This window comes from Phaenicophaeus curvirostris, chromosome 15, assembly GCF_032191515.1.
Source record: "Phaenicophaeus curvirostris isolate KB17595 chromosome 15, BPBGC_Pcur_1.0, whole genome shotgun sequence".
Classification (NCBI taxonomy): Eukaryota; Metazoa; Chordata; class Aves; order Cuculiformes; family Cuculidae; genus Phaenicophaeus; species Phaenicophaeus curvirostris.
Window position 1 is genome coordinate 6,115,086 of NC_091406.1, and position 15,432 is coordinate 6,130,517.

Genomic DNA, 15,432 nt, shown 5'->3' on the forward strand with positions numbered 1-15,432 from the left:
GTTAAGAAAGCACAAAGACTCTGAGAGCCACGTTTGCTTTATTGAAGGTCACTACACGACGTCAAGCAGTAAGGCAACAGTCAGAGGGAGTGACAAGTGCTCCAGGGAGCAGGGACAGATGCAAGGACACCTTTCCTATTGCATACAAGCACCTACAGGGGCAGGGGGGGGATAACGAGCTAATTAGACCACTCAGAATATCCTAAATCAATGCACCTTTTCGTTTTCAGTGAGGAAGCGAGCATTCAGGAGCAGGACTGCAGCCACAGCCCAGCAGGACCCCATGCAGCAGCTCGAGGTCTCAGTCAGCCGGCGGCTCGTCCCTGGCAGGCTCTTTTCCACGTTAGTGTTGCACGTGTAGAAGTTATTTTGGCTACTGGAGGAGAAGTCACGGCCCAAGGTTAAGTGCTTTGCTATCCAGACAGGTAAAGCCATAGCAGGCGCTAGCACTAGACAAGAACTATACACTACAAGTCTCAAACTCATGCTGCACATCTGCGTGCAACCCACGCCACGTTGTGCACGTGGTGCCTCGCCGCGGGATCCAGGCTGAAAGGCACGCGTCCTGCCAGGCACAACAAGGCAGATTTCTCGCGCTTTCTCTCCTCTGGAGAGCAGGCAGCTGCATCCCGCCCTCCTGTGCAGAGGATTTGCAGCTCCAGGCTGGCAGAACCATGGCACAAGTGTCTCAGCAATGCGGCTGGCTGGTATTCAAGCCTTTCCAAGCACAACAGCGCACAGCCCCTCAGAAATGTTTAATGAAGGTTGATGTCTGAATAGGGAATGCTCTGCAGGAAGAGTGATCTCGCCCCCTTGCACTAAAGCCACTGCTGTTACTGGCACTCAGTATCCTAGAGACACCGCCCTTAATTACTGATTATATCTTGGACTACAGCCAAATGACACCCCAGATCAAATAACTTATGGTACAGCGTATCCTAGTTAACGTCTAACTAACCGTCTGTCCACCTTTATATCTACCTCCTTCCCACCCTAACTGGGAAAATACAAGGTATAAACTCCAACAGCCTCTAGGTTTATATTTATCAGACCTAAATGTCACTGTTCCAGTTTCATACTCCGATTGCTACTCCTATTAACACGTCTGTTGATCTGACGATTGCCAGGCAGCTTCTCCAGAGCACCCCTGCCTCAGTCAAGAGCTGCAGCAGAACCCAAATTCCTAGCTCAACGCACACTACGCTAACACATCCACCCGCAACACCACGGGATGACAGCGGGCTCAGTCGCCAGCCAGAGCCATGAACACTACACTACATTTTGAGTTTAAATTGATCATTTCCCACGTGAAAACAGATCTGTCACCTCCGCTAAGCAAGCTACACATGCCAGAGTGGTAGGGCTGTACATCCCAGTCTCCCACAGCTGAGGTATCCTGCAAGGAAGCAGAAAACCAAGAAAAGAAATCACCATGTGGCTGCCAAATGCTTGCTGATAATGCATTGGACACGGCCACCCCGTTTGTTCAGGCAGGGCATAGCTCTGTGAGAAAGTTGTTCACTATTGAGTAGTTAACATCAGGGATGACATGAAGCAAAACTAATATGGGTTCTTTTCTATTGAAAAAAACAAATCTAGACAGGTGTAGTGCAAGAGTGGAGAAAGCCAGATCTTCCTCTGTGCTGAAACACGTGCTCCAAGTTCAACCAACCTGTGTTGGCGTGGGGAAGCAGAGCGGCAGTTAGTGGGCACTACAACAAGAGGAGAGAGAACAAACCATCCCAAAGCATCCTCAGCCACCTCCTGGCAGCCTGGCTGGGGCCCGTGGCACACACCCACACATCACAAAAGAGCTCTCACAGAACGTTCCACCAGCTGCTTCCTTCCCTGTGACAGTCCATCCTGCAGCCAGTCGTCGGGGCACGAGCGTTGGAAGCGTTTACGGCAGCACCGGACCGAGGCTTAGCTCCACGTGATGGGTGAGCCAGATGACCTCCGAGCTACTATGATCGCCATCATCGTTGGGACGGATTGGAGCTGTGAGGTTTTTAAACTCGTGCTTCATCTTGAAACTCACGGTCACTTCGCCCTCTTCTTTCTGTGGGGTGACCTTGATGAAAACTCCTACCTTATTGGCTTTTCTGAAGGCAATAACGCTGCAAGGCAGAAAACAAAAGAAGGCTGGGTCAGCCAAGTTCTCAACCAATTGTTCCGAAAGATTTATTCTGACACTACATAAGAGAGATGCTCAGTTTACGGCCTGTGGGCTGAATATGTCCTGCTAGAGCAGCCGCTGTGCTTTGCAGCTTGCTCCATGCTGCTATTTTTGCAGGGGTCCCACAGCCCCTCCTGCCTCAGGATCAGAACACTGGCAGCTGCTGGCACATCTGTCAAACAGAACAGGCCTGATTTGGCCACAGCCGTCATGCACCCAGCTGTGCAGCAGGGAAGGGCCATTGGAAATAGCTCAAGTTGCTCTGTAACGCATTCCATTTGGAAAGCTGGAGGCAACTGTCGCACACCCTGCTGTGTAGTTCTCACTGCTACCACGAACCCCCTGCTTGCAAAGGACAGGATCGCACAGAGCATTCCTGGAGAGACTTAGCACCTCCACCTATAACTCACTGTCCGTAAGAGCACACCTTGCCTCCAAGGGAACAAACATGTCTCTCCTCAATAGTTCAAACCACAAGCAGAAAGATTTAAATTGCTGATACCGGTCTCCCCTCCCCAAACCAATCCTCCTCCCCAAGAAAACCTTAAGAAAAAAAACCCAAAACCAAACCAAGAATGCTGAAGACAGTGAGGAAAGGAAGTTACTTTGTTGAAGTGCCAAGGATTTAATGGGCAGAATCCCCACCACTCACTCAGGGTCATCCTGGAAGTCTTGAGGCTCTGCCAGTTCATCATACTCTGCCGCAGCATCTTTGCCAGCCAGAATAAGCTCCTTGGGAGGAACCACCACCTGGAACAGAGCACGAAGGGAAGAAGCCTTTCAGCACTGATCACCACCCACCCTGTGAGCAGGAGTGAGCCCTCCCCTTTACTATGGTTTAACAGAGAAGTGATTCATCCTCGTGTTTCCTCTGTTCTGGTACCAGCTTGGTTACCACTCGAGCAGTGAAATTGTGTGTTTCTGGATCTCAAAGACTGGACACAATTTCAAGATACTTTACAAGCTGATGCTTACATTGGAGACCATCGTTTAATCTCCAAGGAGGAAAATGTAACACAGTCATCAGGGACTGAAGCACCTATGAAAGATGTGACCTGTGGAAGGATAAATGGGAGCAGAAAGCCTCAGCAGGGGCTTGGGCTCACATGGCAGGATGGTACCCTACCTTAGCAGTGCTGTTGATGTTGTCAGGGTCTCCCTCCTCGCACTCCAGCAGGGTTACGTGTGTGATATTCTCCACTGGATTAGTCAGAGTCAGAAGGACCTGGCTCTCCTGGGGAGATTCAGGAATCACAGTTCAAGAAGCAATCACTCTAAAAATACATCATTACTGTTACAGCCTCCATCTTCTGTGACTGATCAACATCTCCAGAATTTGCATCACACATCCGCCCCACTAAGGAACGGATAGCAAACACCCCCAGCCCGTAAGAAAGGTGTCAGTGGCATGCAGCATTCCTTCTGGATACAAGAAATATATATCTTTGGAATCCAGACAAGATCTCAACTCCACACCTTTTATTCTTCTGATATTGGCGTGGACTTGTGATACCAGACATCACACTGCACAGTAGTCTACTCCTGCAGTGACAAGTACATGCAGTGTTATTCTGACCACTCCCTTAATTCCCTGCACCCTCTCTAAACAGAGTGAGCTAAGCCCTTGGGGAACAGCCACCACACCACATCATCTGCCAGGAAGATCCCACATCCACATCTCCCAGTAGTGTCTCACCCTAAGATATTTCTGAAAAAGAACTACTGACCTTCATGTAGCGCAGGTTGGGAATGGACATGATTCTCACTTCGGGGATGTAGTTACTACAACAAGAACAAAACAAGTGACCATGAGGGACTGTGCTGCTGTGCTTACTTCTGAATAGAGGGATGTATTCATAGACACCCAACCAACTCATTCAATGCTATTAAGCTTATCTCACATTAAAAGAAAAATGAAGTGTCCTTTTGCTGTACAAGCCTAATCCTACAAACTCCTGCCACCATGTGGGACGGGCACCAGCACACAGTGCTTGTTCAAACTGCTAACATCTTCAGCAAACTTCAGGAAGCAAACCCATCACAGATAAGCTAAATATATTTTAAAAGGGGATTACACCATCCTGAGAGATAATGCAACCATACAAATCAAGAATGCAAACAAAAATAAAACAGCAGGCATTAACTAAGCACAGATAGGCAGTTGTTCTCCCCAGTCTCCATCTCTTACTTACACAGCAACCAGCTGGATCTTGAATTTGATAGATGTCGGATTGAATTCTGGTTTGCTCAGGTTATGTTCACATTTCTAGACACAAAGGTATTCCAGTCAGCATCAAAAGACAGCATCCAATCACACAGCGAAGAATCAGAGCTACAAGCACTGTGCCAGAAAGCATGACGTTACTGGCCTCTAGCACAGTGTGCATAAAAACTACCTTGGGGTGTGTGCAGTCACAGCTGCTGAGTTACTGACACTCCAACAATGTCATACCCAGCACTACCAGTGCAATCTCAGAAACACAAGAGTTGGAACCAAGCTTAAACACACTTGGACGCTCACTGACTGCAGCAGGAAGAAGACATAAATAGCTGCAAGCCCTTTGACTTACGCTCCACAACCTGTTAAGAAAACCAAATGGCTGGAACCCAAGACCGATCTCCTCACAGGCTACTCCTTCATATACAGGCTCAGCCTGACATTACTTATTTCTGAGAAAATATCCTCCATTTGCAAAACATTCAGCACCTTCAATACTTACAAGAATATTGCCCTATTACACTGGGAACTATGTAAAGAATCCTGCTTCACAGAGAAAGCAAGCAACTTTTAGAAGACTATTTGGCAAGCTAAGAGCAGAATTTGGATTTAATTTTTGCCTGTCTTTGCTTCCCAGCTCTTTGCTTTTCTTCTCTGGAATATCCTCTTTCTGCCTTCACTCTAAGGACATCTTCAGCATTCTGCACAGCCTCCCACTAATATTTTGTTTGCTGACTTGATTTTTGTCTTTAGTAACAACAGAAGTTTTTTAATTCTGACTGTGCTGGCAGCCATTTCTGATTTCGTGGCCAGGCAGAGCACACAGACTCTTACGCAAAGCCACCTTTGTTTCTTCATGCAACTTTGACAATGCTGGCCGCCTTTCACAGTCCTCATCACGTCAGAGACACAACAGCCTCCCTCATTTCAGCTCCGATTCTATGATTTCCTAGTGCTGTTACCACTAATTTGGTTGAGAACTTTCAACAACCAGAGGCATTTGAGCAAAGAAATACACAACATAGTTCCCACAATCCAACCTCTGTAAGCTTAGAAAAAGTGCTTTTTTGTATTTAATTACGTACCCGACAGCGCAGCGAACGTTTGATCAGGAGGTGCTTATGACGTGGGTAGAGCTGGGAAGCACAGATCGGCTGGAAGTCAGGCTGCAGCAGACGCTGATGCAGAGTCGTCACTGGGTGCACAACACAAAGCAAAACCAAATTCACGTCTCAATCTGGCACTGAAACTTGAGCTGTATTGTATAAATGCACTGGTCTAAGAGCAAGCATGCCGTGCACTGCGTGCAAACATGCTACAGTCTAAGTAACTTAACTTCACCTGCACCCAATAACTCAGAAGCCACTGGCAAGCATCTCTGTTTCTAGCAGTGGATAAATGGAAGGTAAGAATTGTATAAAGGGCTGCCCTGACTGCGCACAGCAATGCTAGAAGTAACACCAGTGCCAGCCCAGGAGAAACAAGGGACCCTGATTTCTATTCCATGCTCAGCTGGGGGTGGAAACAGAATTTTGTAGTAATCTAGAAAATAAGTTCTTTCCCTACAAAGGGCAAATTGGTTTTCATAGCTCTGTCACCCTCACAGCTGGGTGCTGCACGAGGACACTATACAGATTCTCAGCAAGGAGTTCGCACAACTTGGACTCATGCACAGAATTCGAGATTAAATAGTTCCTGGAGCAAGCAACTCCAGCAGACAACTTCTTATGTGCTTCTCCCCAATAACAGCCTCCTCACTGTTACCCAGTGCCCTGATCTGTTATTTCCTGCTATTATTTGAAAAAAGACATCAGCTCTTTTCTCCACCCAAAAGCTAACACTTCACACACAGAGAAATTAAGGTCAGCAAGAAAATGGAACAGCTGTTAAGAGGTCTGACGCCTTTGGCTATGAGCTGACATGGGCAACATGAAGCTGAGGCTGTATTCAAAGTTACCATTTTAAAAATCCCAATATTCTGACCATTTCAATCCCAGCATAAAAATTACTAAAAGCTCAGACCACTAGGAACCCCACTGACAAGTTTCCAGGCACTGCTCACGTTATAAAAGGCCAGGGCAAAACGTGACACAATTTTAAGGCGTTACCTTCTGTCAGATTGATTGGTCTTGTGTAGTAATCTTCAGGAAGAGGTTCCACCTCTTCCACTGCATCAGCTGGCTCAATCTTGATCTCCTTCTGGTCCTCTCCTTCTTTCAGCCTGAAGCAAAGTGAGGGACAACTCAGATAAAGTATGGCACACCCGCACCAAAAGATAGCAATAGCAGCAAGTGCATTATAACGCATAAGGCAGCAAGAGCTGAGATTGCAAGACAACAGTAACTGCACAGGAATGTCAGCAGTCACTTGTTTCTATCAGGAAAAAGCAAACAATCTGGAGCTGCTGCACAGAGATGCTGGTGGATTTGACATCTCTCTAATGCTCCAAAGAAGAAAGCTCCTTTCACTGCTATCTGCTGTGTTCACCCCAACCCTGACACTCACGAGAGTCCAGCGAGGGCACTGATTGGAGCTCCAGGCCTCTGGCGTTGAAGCCTGGTTCCCAAGCCGTATTTGTCCTGTAATGAAAAAAGCAACTGTCAGCTTCAGATCTACTTCCAGCCACAACAAAAAGACCTACTGCAAACTCATCCTTTGAGCTGCATGACAAGCATAGGGAGACAAGCAAAGGAAAGCAAAAAGGGAAAGGTATTCAATGCTTCCCAAGAATTTTTTTTCTGCTCAAACTGTTAGTAAGGAGAAAACAATTACCACTGCACTGCAGGCAGGGAGAGACAGATGTAGCTACTGATTATAAAGCTTATGCTCTTTCTTGCATCATCAGCCTGCACTACTGACACATTTTTCCCTTGATCTTCTCTTCAGAGCAACCGTATGTCAAGTCACGGAGAAAGAGAGCTCAGCTGCCAAAAAAAATGGGTCAACATGGGTCTACATCCACCTGAAATGCTTTGTAGCAGTAGCAGAAGCAGCTGGGAAGTCCAGTCTACAAGTCTGGCTACCTACAGGTCTCGCTTGCCAGGCACTACCAACTAGAAGGAACAGCTGAGCTTCTCCTATACACAGGGTGTCTCAAGGCAGGAAGCTTCCTTCTGGACAGGACCAAAAACCTGAATTCTCACCAAATGAGAGATGTGAGCATCAGCCTACTCTAGTGACTTTTCAAGGATCGGAAGATTAAAGTCAGTGCCATTTGGCTCAGGCTGACAGACGGCTGTGTCTCATCGAAGATTTGTGAAGAAAACTACTTTTGATTCAAGTGCAGGTTACTTACCCAAAGCCACTGCCCTGTCCAACAAATACTTTTGGTAACAAATGTTACCTTCTAACTATCTTTCCTCAGTGCCTTTGTTCTAAGCACATCCAAGACAGAGGCCCTGAATCAAGGTGAAGAGTAGGATCTGTTACTGCCCTTCAGTTGGTACCATGACAGCTTTAACACCATCAGAAACTGTGAAAAGACTTACCACTACGTGTATAGTGTGTTGCTGTGGAGAGCCCCCAAAATAGCAGCAGGTAGCAACGGAGACAAAAAATGCAGCCATAAGACACAAGCAAGGGCACAGAGCAAGCACAGTTAATCGAGAAGTAGCAAGCATATGCAGAGTCATCCAGGTAAATGAAGCAAGCTTTTGCCTGCCAGTTACAATAAACAAGTCATTCAGGCCACATCCAAGTCTTAAGGTTAATTTACATTGAGACTTCATGCAAGAAAGTGCCAGACGATCCCAATCTGTTACTGAGCTGTGGTATGAAACTGTCCTGAGAAAAAGCTACCACTGATACCATGACTGTGGCTGCAGTGCATTTCACTGCTGGATCACAAGGGCAAGTATAAACCCTCCTGGCATTATCCAAGAGGACAAACACAGAGAGAGGCAATGTAGTACACAATAATGGCTGTAAAACTACTCATCCCTAAAGATACTCATGTGCCCTACCACATTTTCTTCACGTTGGTCTCATCAAGAAAAAAAGGTTGAGTAGCCCTACTGTGCTACCAACTATCTAATTTTCCACACAGAGGCTGTTGTGCATCACTTCTCCTGCTCTGCGATCACAGCACTCCCAGCTCACCGAAAAGGCCAGGGGCAAGTAGTTTCGGCGTCGCACCAGCTTCTTCCGGTCCCGCTCAATCTTCTCCTTCTGAGCCAACTGCTGGTAGTACTCAACCAGCTTGTTAATCTGGAGGGAAAAAAAGGAACAGAAATCCAATGAATGGGGAACAAATGCCAGATCAGCTGCTATTTGCTCACAAACAAGCTAGAGTTCCTGCTACTTGTTTCACTCTGTTCCAATACTAGCTGTATCTTGAAGGATATACCTTAAAGGAGCCGGCATGCCTCTTAACCCATACTGTGGGTGACAAACTGACCCTCCTTTGGGAATGGTGCCCGTCAGAGAGCAGTGTCCAGTTCTCACTTTGCAGTTAGGCACCTGAGACTTTGTTCATGCATTTGCCACGATGGGACAAAGTAACGAAGCAATTGTTGGTGGCCAAACCCAAGCAATTTGGATTAGTAGAGCAAACAGCACCTTTCCCCAGCCCAAGGCTGATCACATTCAGTGTAGAGCCCTAAATGGTGACAGGGAAGGGTAGTAAAGATGCAGTTCTGTTTTCCAGATCCTAGAAACACTCTTGATTGGAAAACAGCCCTTTTTTCATATATACACAGCATATTTTTTGGTGTTATTTTAACAGCACTATTAGATACGATGTTTTCAACTGAGTTTCTTCTGAAAAGGAGATTTTATACTGTGGTATCCACACGAGAGCCTCTAAGAGGCCATCCTTCCATTGAATTCAGTCAATGTGGAGATTAGGAACTTGATTTGGTATCTGAATGATTATATAAAGGCAGAAAAACTGCTTCAGAAGGCCTGGCGCCTCTAACAGCTCTTTCAAGCTGATGTGTCTCAGCCTAAGCATGGCCTTCTTCACTCACCCTCTGTGTGTTAGGATTCTCCGGCTCCTGCCAGCCACCACTAGCTGCAAGAGAAAGAAAAAACACAGTCCTCAGGAGAAGGTTTTCAGACTCCACAGAGAAATCTCATCTACCACTCAACCATCTCGGTCTTACTCATGAAATATGACATTCCCTATTTTTGCTATGCTTACCATTGCAATTCTTAATGTTCATGCCTGCACAAATATACATCTCGGAGGTTTTCACAGGCAAGTTTGGGCTGAAGGAGCTTCACCACCTTTTACATTGTGTTTTTACACAAATGCTGTTGGAGAAGTACTCAGAACAGCATCCAAGAGCCTCTTCAGCAGCAGGTACAGGCTCCTATACTGGCTGCCCTCCTCCTCCTACAGGAGGTATAGGCTCCTATACTGGCTGCCCATGACTCTGAACCTCCAGCTCCCAGTCTTCAGGCACATCAACACTGGAAGTCGGAAGATCTGCTTGGTTTACTCAGCCCCATTTCTGGAGCCTGACACGTATGTTCTGCATGTCTTACGCACCAAGAAATAGATGAAAGCTTTGTTTCAGTGCTGTTGTAAAGAGAAAAACAAAGTACTAACACTGACAAACAACTCTAGAATAAACCTAAGTGAACAAAAGTGACAGGAAATAAGTTAGATGTTTATGCTGTCAGACGGAGGGACTTCAAAGTCCATGAAAGTAGGCAAACAAGATCTCAACTGTGGGGAGATTGCACCACCTAAAAAAAACCCTCATCTGACAGTTTTCTCACTAGTCGGGTAACATGAGCATGGAAGGGGGTCACACATTCCACGACAAGATGTCAGCAACAAACCATTTTCCTGTGAATTTCCAACTGTGACTCAAAGCCTGGACAGCTATTACATATATTATACAGCCAGAAACTAATTTGATTATCTGTTACCTTCAAAATACATACTGGGTTCCTACTGTTACTCAGCCTTCAGACTTTGACTGTCACTTACCAACAGATTTGTCTGCCATGCCCACATCCCGGGAAGTCCAGCGGCAAAATCCACAGGCCAGGTAATAAGCCTTCTTCATGGTAGTCTTGGCCGGGTCATCAGGGAGCGGTGAAGGAATGCTCGTGGCCCGAGTGGAAAGGGTGTGCATGCAGCAGGGGCAGTCAAAGCAGTTAGCGCATCTGTAAAGAGGAAAGTCTGTAAGACAGCGCTCTGACCAAGATCCCAGGCCAAGGACAACGCTCTCAACAAGCAAATCAAGGTTAAACCAACAGACCTTTTCATCCCATACAACAGCATTAGGGAAAATGGGCAACAGAGCCATCAACAGAAACAGGATGGGACCAGAGTCAACAGAAGAATGGTAATAGGGAGAAATAGATGATACCAATAAACTCTTTCTATTATGAGAGCACATCATCAAAAATACTGAACAAGAAGAGCAAGTGATACATCAAGGAAAGACACTTATTCCCCAAAAGTGACTAACAGGTAACAAGAAGCAACACAATTTTTTAAGAGGATATCAGATACACAGTGTCAGGTGTTGATTAAAGAAGGAGCTGTCTGAAATAGGGTGTCTTGGAGAAAAGCCAGAGTGACCTTACCTATTCTTTTTCAGCTTGGCTTCAGCTGAAGGCATGTTTTCCAGGCAGCTGGGGCAGTAGTGAGAGTCCACCTGATGAAGAAGAGAGTGGTCACATCACACTTTCTGGCATGCGTTTGTCTAGACAGCATGCTGGCAGCAGCCTGAAACTCTGCCATGCATTTAACAAGGCCTTGTGCTTGGCAATAGCCAGGTAGAAATCAGTAAAGACTTGAGACATTTTCCTAATATCTGAAATCTCAGCCCATTTCAGTCAAATTTTGATCTTTAATAACAAAAGTAAAAAGTTTCTTCTGTCAAGACAGATTAAACTATTACACCTAGAAAGCGGGAGGACAACTGGGTATTGACCTTTTGAGGTTACCGGGATTTCATTTTGCAGCTTTACCAGCAGGTTTTAACACACGAAAGTAGTCTATGTTTATTCTTCCCCTGTACTTACACTAATCAGAAATCCGTACATTTCAGAAAACATTTTCTATCTGTCAGCAATCAGAAACTAATTTTGTTAATTAAAACAACAGCAAGAAGGAAGTCCCCTTCCTGAAAGGAAAGCAAACTTAGTATTAAACATTGAAATGCCCTTCACTGTACTTGTCACACTATGAAGAACCCATGACAGTTGCAGCTAGATGACAAATCTATCTTCTGTTTTTCAAAGGCTTTGATACTTCTGAAGGGATACTTTTCTGAGATCTGGATTGCACAGTCACTCTTTCAAGGCTTTTCTAATCTACTTTCTTAATTCGCTTCCACAAAACTAATTTTACCAATTTCATTTTGACCACTTGTGAAGTCACATGGCAGCTCTAGAATCAAGGCTTGCCCACACTCTGCTCTGCACACAATCAGTGCTCCCAGCAGGCCCCCAAGCACCAGCAGATTATCATCCATCCTGACTGATGATAAACTGCAGCTTAGGGTTCCAGCCATTCCTAGACAAAGAATAAAACCTTCACGGTAGAAATCCTACTATTCAACATCGGGAAAAAGCTTGTCCAGGTGAAAATAAACTCATGCCAAACAGCCTGAACCCTGACTTCATTCTCAAAACAAGTATGATGCTCTCTGGCCTCAGCACGCCACCTTGCCAGAAGGCCTGAGGCTTCTCACTGGGACAGCAAGCTCAGTGAATGCCAGCTCATCCAGTGAGCCTGGCAAGCCCTAGGCCCACCCGAGAGCAGCTCTCCCCCGTGAGACAGCATCGGACTGAGCCCAGGAACACTGCAGGAGCTCCTGGCCCTGCTTGGTCTTCATCCAGGCTGGGCCCCATGGAAAGCTCGGGGTGGTGGGTGTCCCTGCCCCCTTTCCTGGGCCCAAGGTGGATGTGTGTGAGGGGGGGCCTTGTACATCATGGGTGGGCCCCACCGCCCCCAACCATGCCCCGTGGGAGGAGGTGGGACAGTGGATGTTACCCCTTCCCAGTACGATGGGGAAATGTGTACGTGGGAGAGGAGATTTGTCCCCCTTGCTAAGCTCCACAGAAGGGCGGGGGCATCTCCACTACCCCACCCATGCCCTGTGGAAGGGCTGGGGGTCTCTCTTTCTCAGGCCAAAGCGGGATGTGTGCATGAGAGTGGAGCTTTTTTCCCCCAGCAGGACTCCATAGAGGGGTGAGGGATACCCGCCACCCTAGCCAGGCCCTCTGGAAGGGCTGGGGGTGAGCGTACCCCCTTCCCATGACAGGAGAGAAATGTGTGTGTGGGAGAGGGCCTTTGCCTCCCTCTGCTGGGCTCCGTAAAGGGGTGAGGGGGGTCTCCATCACCTCGTCTGGCCCCCGTGGAAGACGTGGGGGTCCCCGGGCTCAGGAGGGATGTGCGCGTGGGAGGGGGATGTGTCTATGGGAGGCGGGATTTGTCCCCCCCGGGGTTCCATGGAGGGGATCCCCGCTGCCCCGGCCGGGCCCCGTGCGGGGCTGGGGGAGCGAAGCCGCCTCCGGCCGCAGCCGCCGCAGCCAATCGCCGCCCGCCGCCAGCGGCGCCACCCAATGGGCGCGGGCGGAGCGGGCCGCGTCCCGCCCAGCCGGCCGGCCGGGGCGTCGGCCGGGCCGCCGTTACCTCGTGCGAGACGCACTCCAGGGAGCGGAGCTCGCTGCAGTAGCGGCAGAAGTAGAGCTGCGACAGCGGCGCCCGCATCTCCTTCTCGCCGCGCACCAGGTACAGAACCCGCTCCGACTGCAGCAGCGACGCCATCTTGGCAGCGCGGGGGTGCGGGAGAGGGGAGAGGGGGCGGGCGACGCCGCCGCGCCGGCGTCTGACGTCACCGCGCCGGCCACGTGACCCCGGCGGGAGGGGAGGGGAGGGGAGAGAGGGGCGGGGGCTGCGGCGTCACCGCCTCCCGCCTGTGGGATGGGGGATAGGGGATAGGGATAGGGATAGGGATAGGGATAGGGATAGGGATAGGGATAGGGATAGGGATAGGGATAGGGATAGGGGTAGGGATAGGGATAGGGATAGGGGTAGGGATAGGGGTAGGGGTAGGGGATAGGGGATAGGGATAGGGATAGGGGATAGGGATAGGGATAGGGATAGGGATAGGGATAGGGGTAGGGATAGGGGATAGGGGATAGGGATAGAGGATAGGGATAGGGATAGGGGATAGGGGATAGGGATAGAGGATAGGGATAGGGATAGGGATAGGGGATAGGGGATAGGGGATAGGGATAGAGGATAGGGATAGGGATAGGGGATAGGGATAGGGGATAGGGATAGGGGATAGGGGATAGGGATAGAGGATAGGGATAGGGGATAGGGGATGGGGGATAGGGGATAGGGATAGGGGATAGGGATAGGGGATAGGGATAGGGATAGGGGATAGGGATAGGGATAGGGGATAGGGATAGAGATAGGGGATAGGGATAGGGATAGGGATAGGGGATAGGGGATAAGGATGGGGATAGGGGATAGGGATGGGGGATAGGGATAAGGGATATGGATAGGGGATGGGGATAGGGGATAGGGATGGGGGATAGGGATAAGGGATAGGGATAGGGGATAGGGGATGGGGATGGGGGATGGGAGATGGGGATAGGAGATAGGGGATGGGGGATAGGGGATAGGGATAGGAGATAGGGGATGGGAAATAGGGGATGGGGGATGGGGGATGGGGGATGGGTGAGAGGAGATAGGGGATGGGATTGGGATGGGCTGGAATAGAATGGGGTAGAGATAGGGATGGGGAGGGGAGGGATGGGGATGGGATGGAATAGAATGGGGGTAGGGATAGGGATGGGCAAGGGAGGGGATGGGGATGGAATAGAATGGGGGTAGGGATAGGGTTGGAGATGGGATGGGATGGAGATGGGGGATGGGATGGGGATTGGAGGGGATGGGATGGAATGGAGATGGGGATGGGATGGAATGGAGATGGGGATGGAATAGAGTGGGATGAAGATGGAGATGGGGATGGGCTGGATAGGTACAGGAATGGGGATTGGACAGGGATGGAATGGGGATGGAGATGGAACGGGATGGGAACAGTGATAGGATGGACGGGGACAGGGAAGAGGATGGGGATGAAATAGAATGGGATGGGGACAGAGATGGGATAGAACAGGGATGGGGATGTGAGTGGTATGAAATAGAATGGGATGGGGATGGGATAGGCGGGGTTGGGGACAGGGTCGGACATGGGATTGGGCAGCGCAGGGACAGGGCTGAGCTGATATGAGAAGCAGTTACTTTTACAAAAAGTGTTATGGCTTTGATTGAAGCAAACGTAGAGTTAAGTTTCATCTAAGTAATTGTATGATAAGTTATGATGCCAAAAATGCCAGCAGATAAACTCTCTCAAGAGTTGTTTTGGAGTTTTAGAAGCAAGTACCCTTTATCAGGTCTGGGCAACACGAGGGAGTGATCTCTGTCAGTTGCGTGCAGTGAGACAAGAGCTGGCACAAAATATATTTCATACCTACATGCACATGTATAAACTTAACCAGAAATCTTATGCATATTTTGTTACTTTCCAAGGTCTAATTTTAATGTTATTATGAACTTCACAACAGTCAAATGTCTTGCTAATTCGGAGCCGGCTGCAGCTCTGCCTGACCTTGCATTTGAGACAGGGAAAGGCTGCAAACAGGTGATTAGAGGAGAAGGCGCATCTGTTCAGCACAGATCACACTGAACACAAGACATTATCATGTTCAAAGCATGAACAGAGTCTGGAAAAACACTGTCTGAAAGAAAACGTGCTGTCAGAGGGACACACTAACGTTCAAAAAATACAATTACTTAGATGAAACTTTAGCTTAAATAAAAAATATTCCACTTTTTATAATAGTAACTACTTCTTGTATCAGTTTGGGTTGGAAGGGACCTTAAATCCCTCCAGTTCCAACCTCTCTGCCGGGGCAGGGACACCTCCCACTAGACCAGGCTGCTCACAGCCCCATCCAACCTGGCCTTGAACACCTTCAGGGATGGGGCAGCCACACCTTCCCTGGGCAACCTGTGCCAGTTCCTCACCACCCTCATTATGAAAGATTTCTTCCTTGT

At 48.3% G+C, this 15,432-nt stretch overlaps 1 protein-coding gene across 2 annotated transcripts; it reads right to left on the bottom strand.

The window, feature by feature from the left end:
- Nucleotides 1–21: 21 nt before the first annotated feature.
- On the bottom strand, nucleotides 22–13,162 carry DCTN4 (dynactin subunit 4). Of its 2 annotated transcripts, XM_069869043.1 has the most exons (14): nucleotides 12,994–13,162; nucleotides 10,938–11,008; nucleotides 10,333–10,511; nucleotides 9,362–9,405; nucleotides 8,493–8,600; nucleotides 7,883–7,903; nucleotides 6,900–6,973; nucleotides 6,503–6,615; nucleotides 5,480–5,589; nucleotides 4,369–4,442; nucleotides 3,904–3,958; nucleotides 3,303–3,410; nucleotides 2,829–2,926; nucleotides 22–2,117 (listed from the first exon to the last, which is right to left on the bottom strand). In XM_069869043.1, the coding sequence occupies exons 1-14, from the start codon at nucleotides 13,126–13,128 to the stop codon at nucleotides 1,901–1,903; spliced, it is 1,407 nt and encodes a 468-aa protein (XP_069725144.1). In that variant the 5' UTR covers nucleotides 13,129–13,162; the 3' UTR covers nucleotides 22–1,900. The 2 variants fall into 2 exon arrangements, with proteins under 2 accessions (XP_069725144.1, XP_069725145.1); XM_069869044.1 differs by lacking the exon at nucleotides 7,883–7,903.
- Between the last annotated feature and the right edge of the window lie 2,270 nt (nucleotides 13,163–15,432).

Coding starts and splice junctions, on each gene's coding strand:
- DCTN4 (XM_069869043.1), bottom strand. CDS start 13,128: ATGGCGTCGCTGCTGCAGTCGGAGCGGGTTCTGTACCTGGTGCGCGGC. Junction 7,904..8,492: donor ACTTGCCCCTGGCCTTTTCG/GTGAGCTGGGAG, acceptor GGCTCTCCACAG/CAACACACTATACACGTAGT. Junction 3,411..3,903: donor CCAACCTGCGCTACATGAAG/GTCAGTAGTTCT, acceptor GAATCTCCCCAG/GAGAGCCAGGTCCTTCTGAC.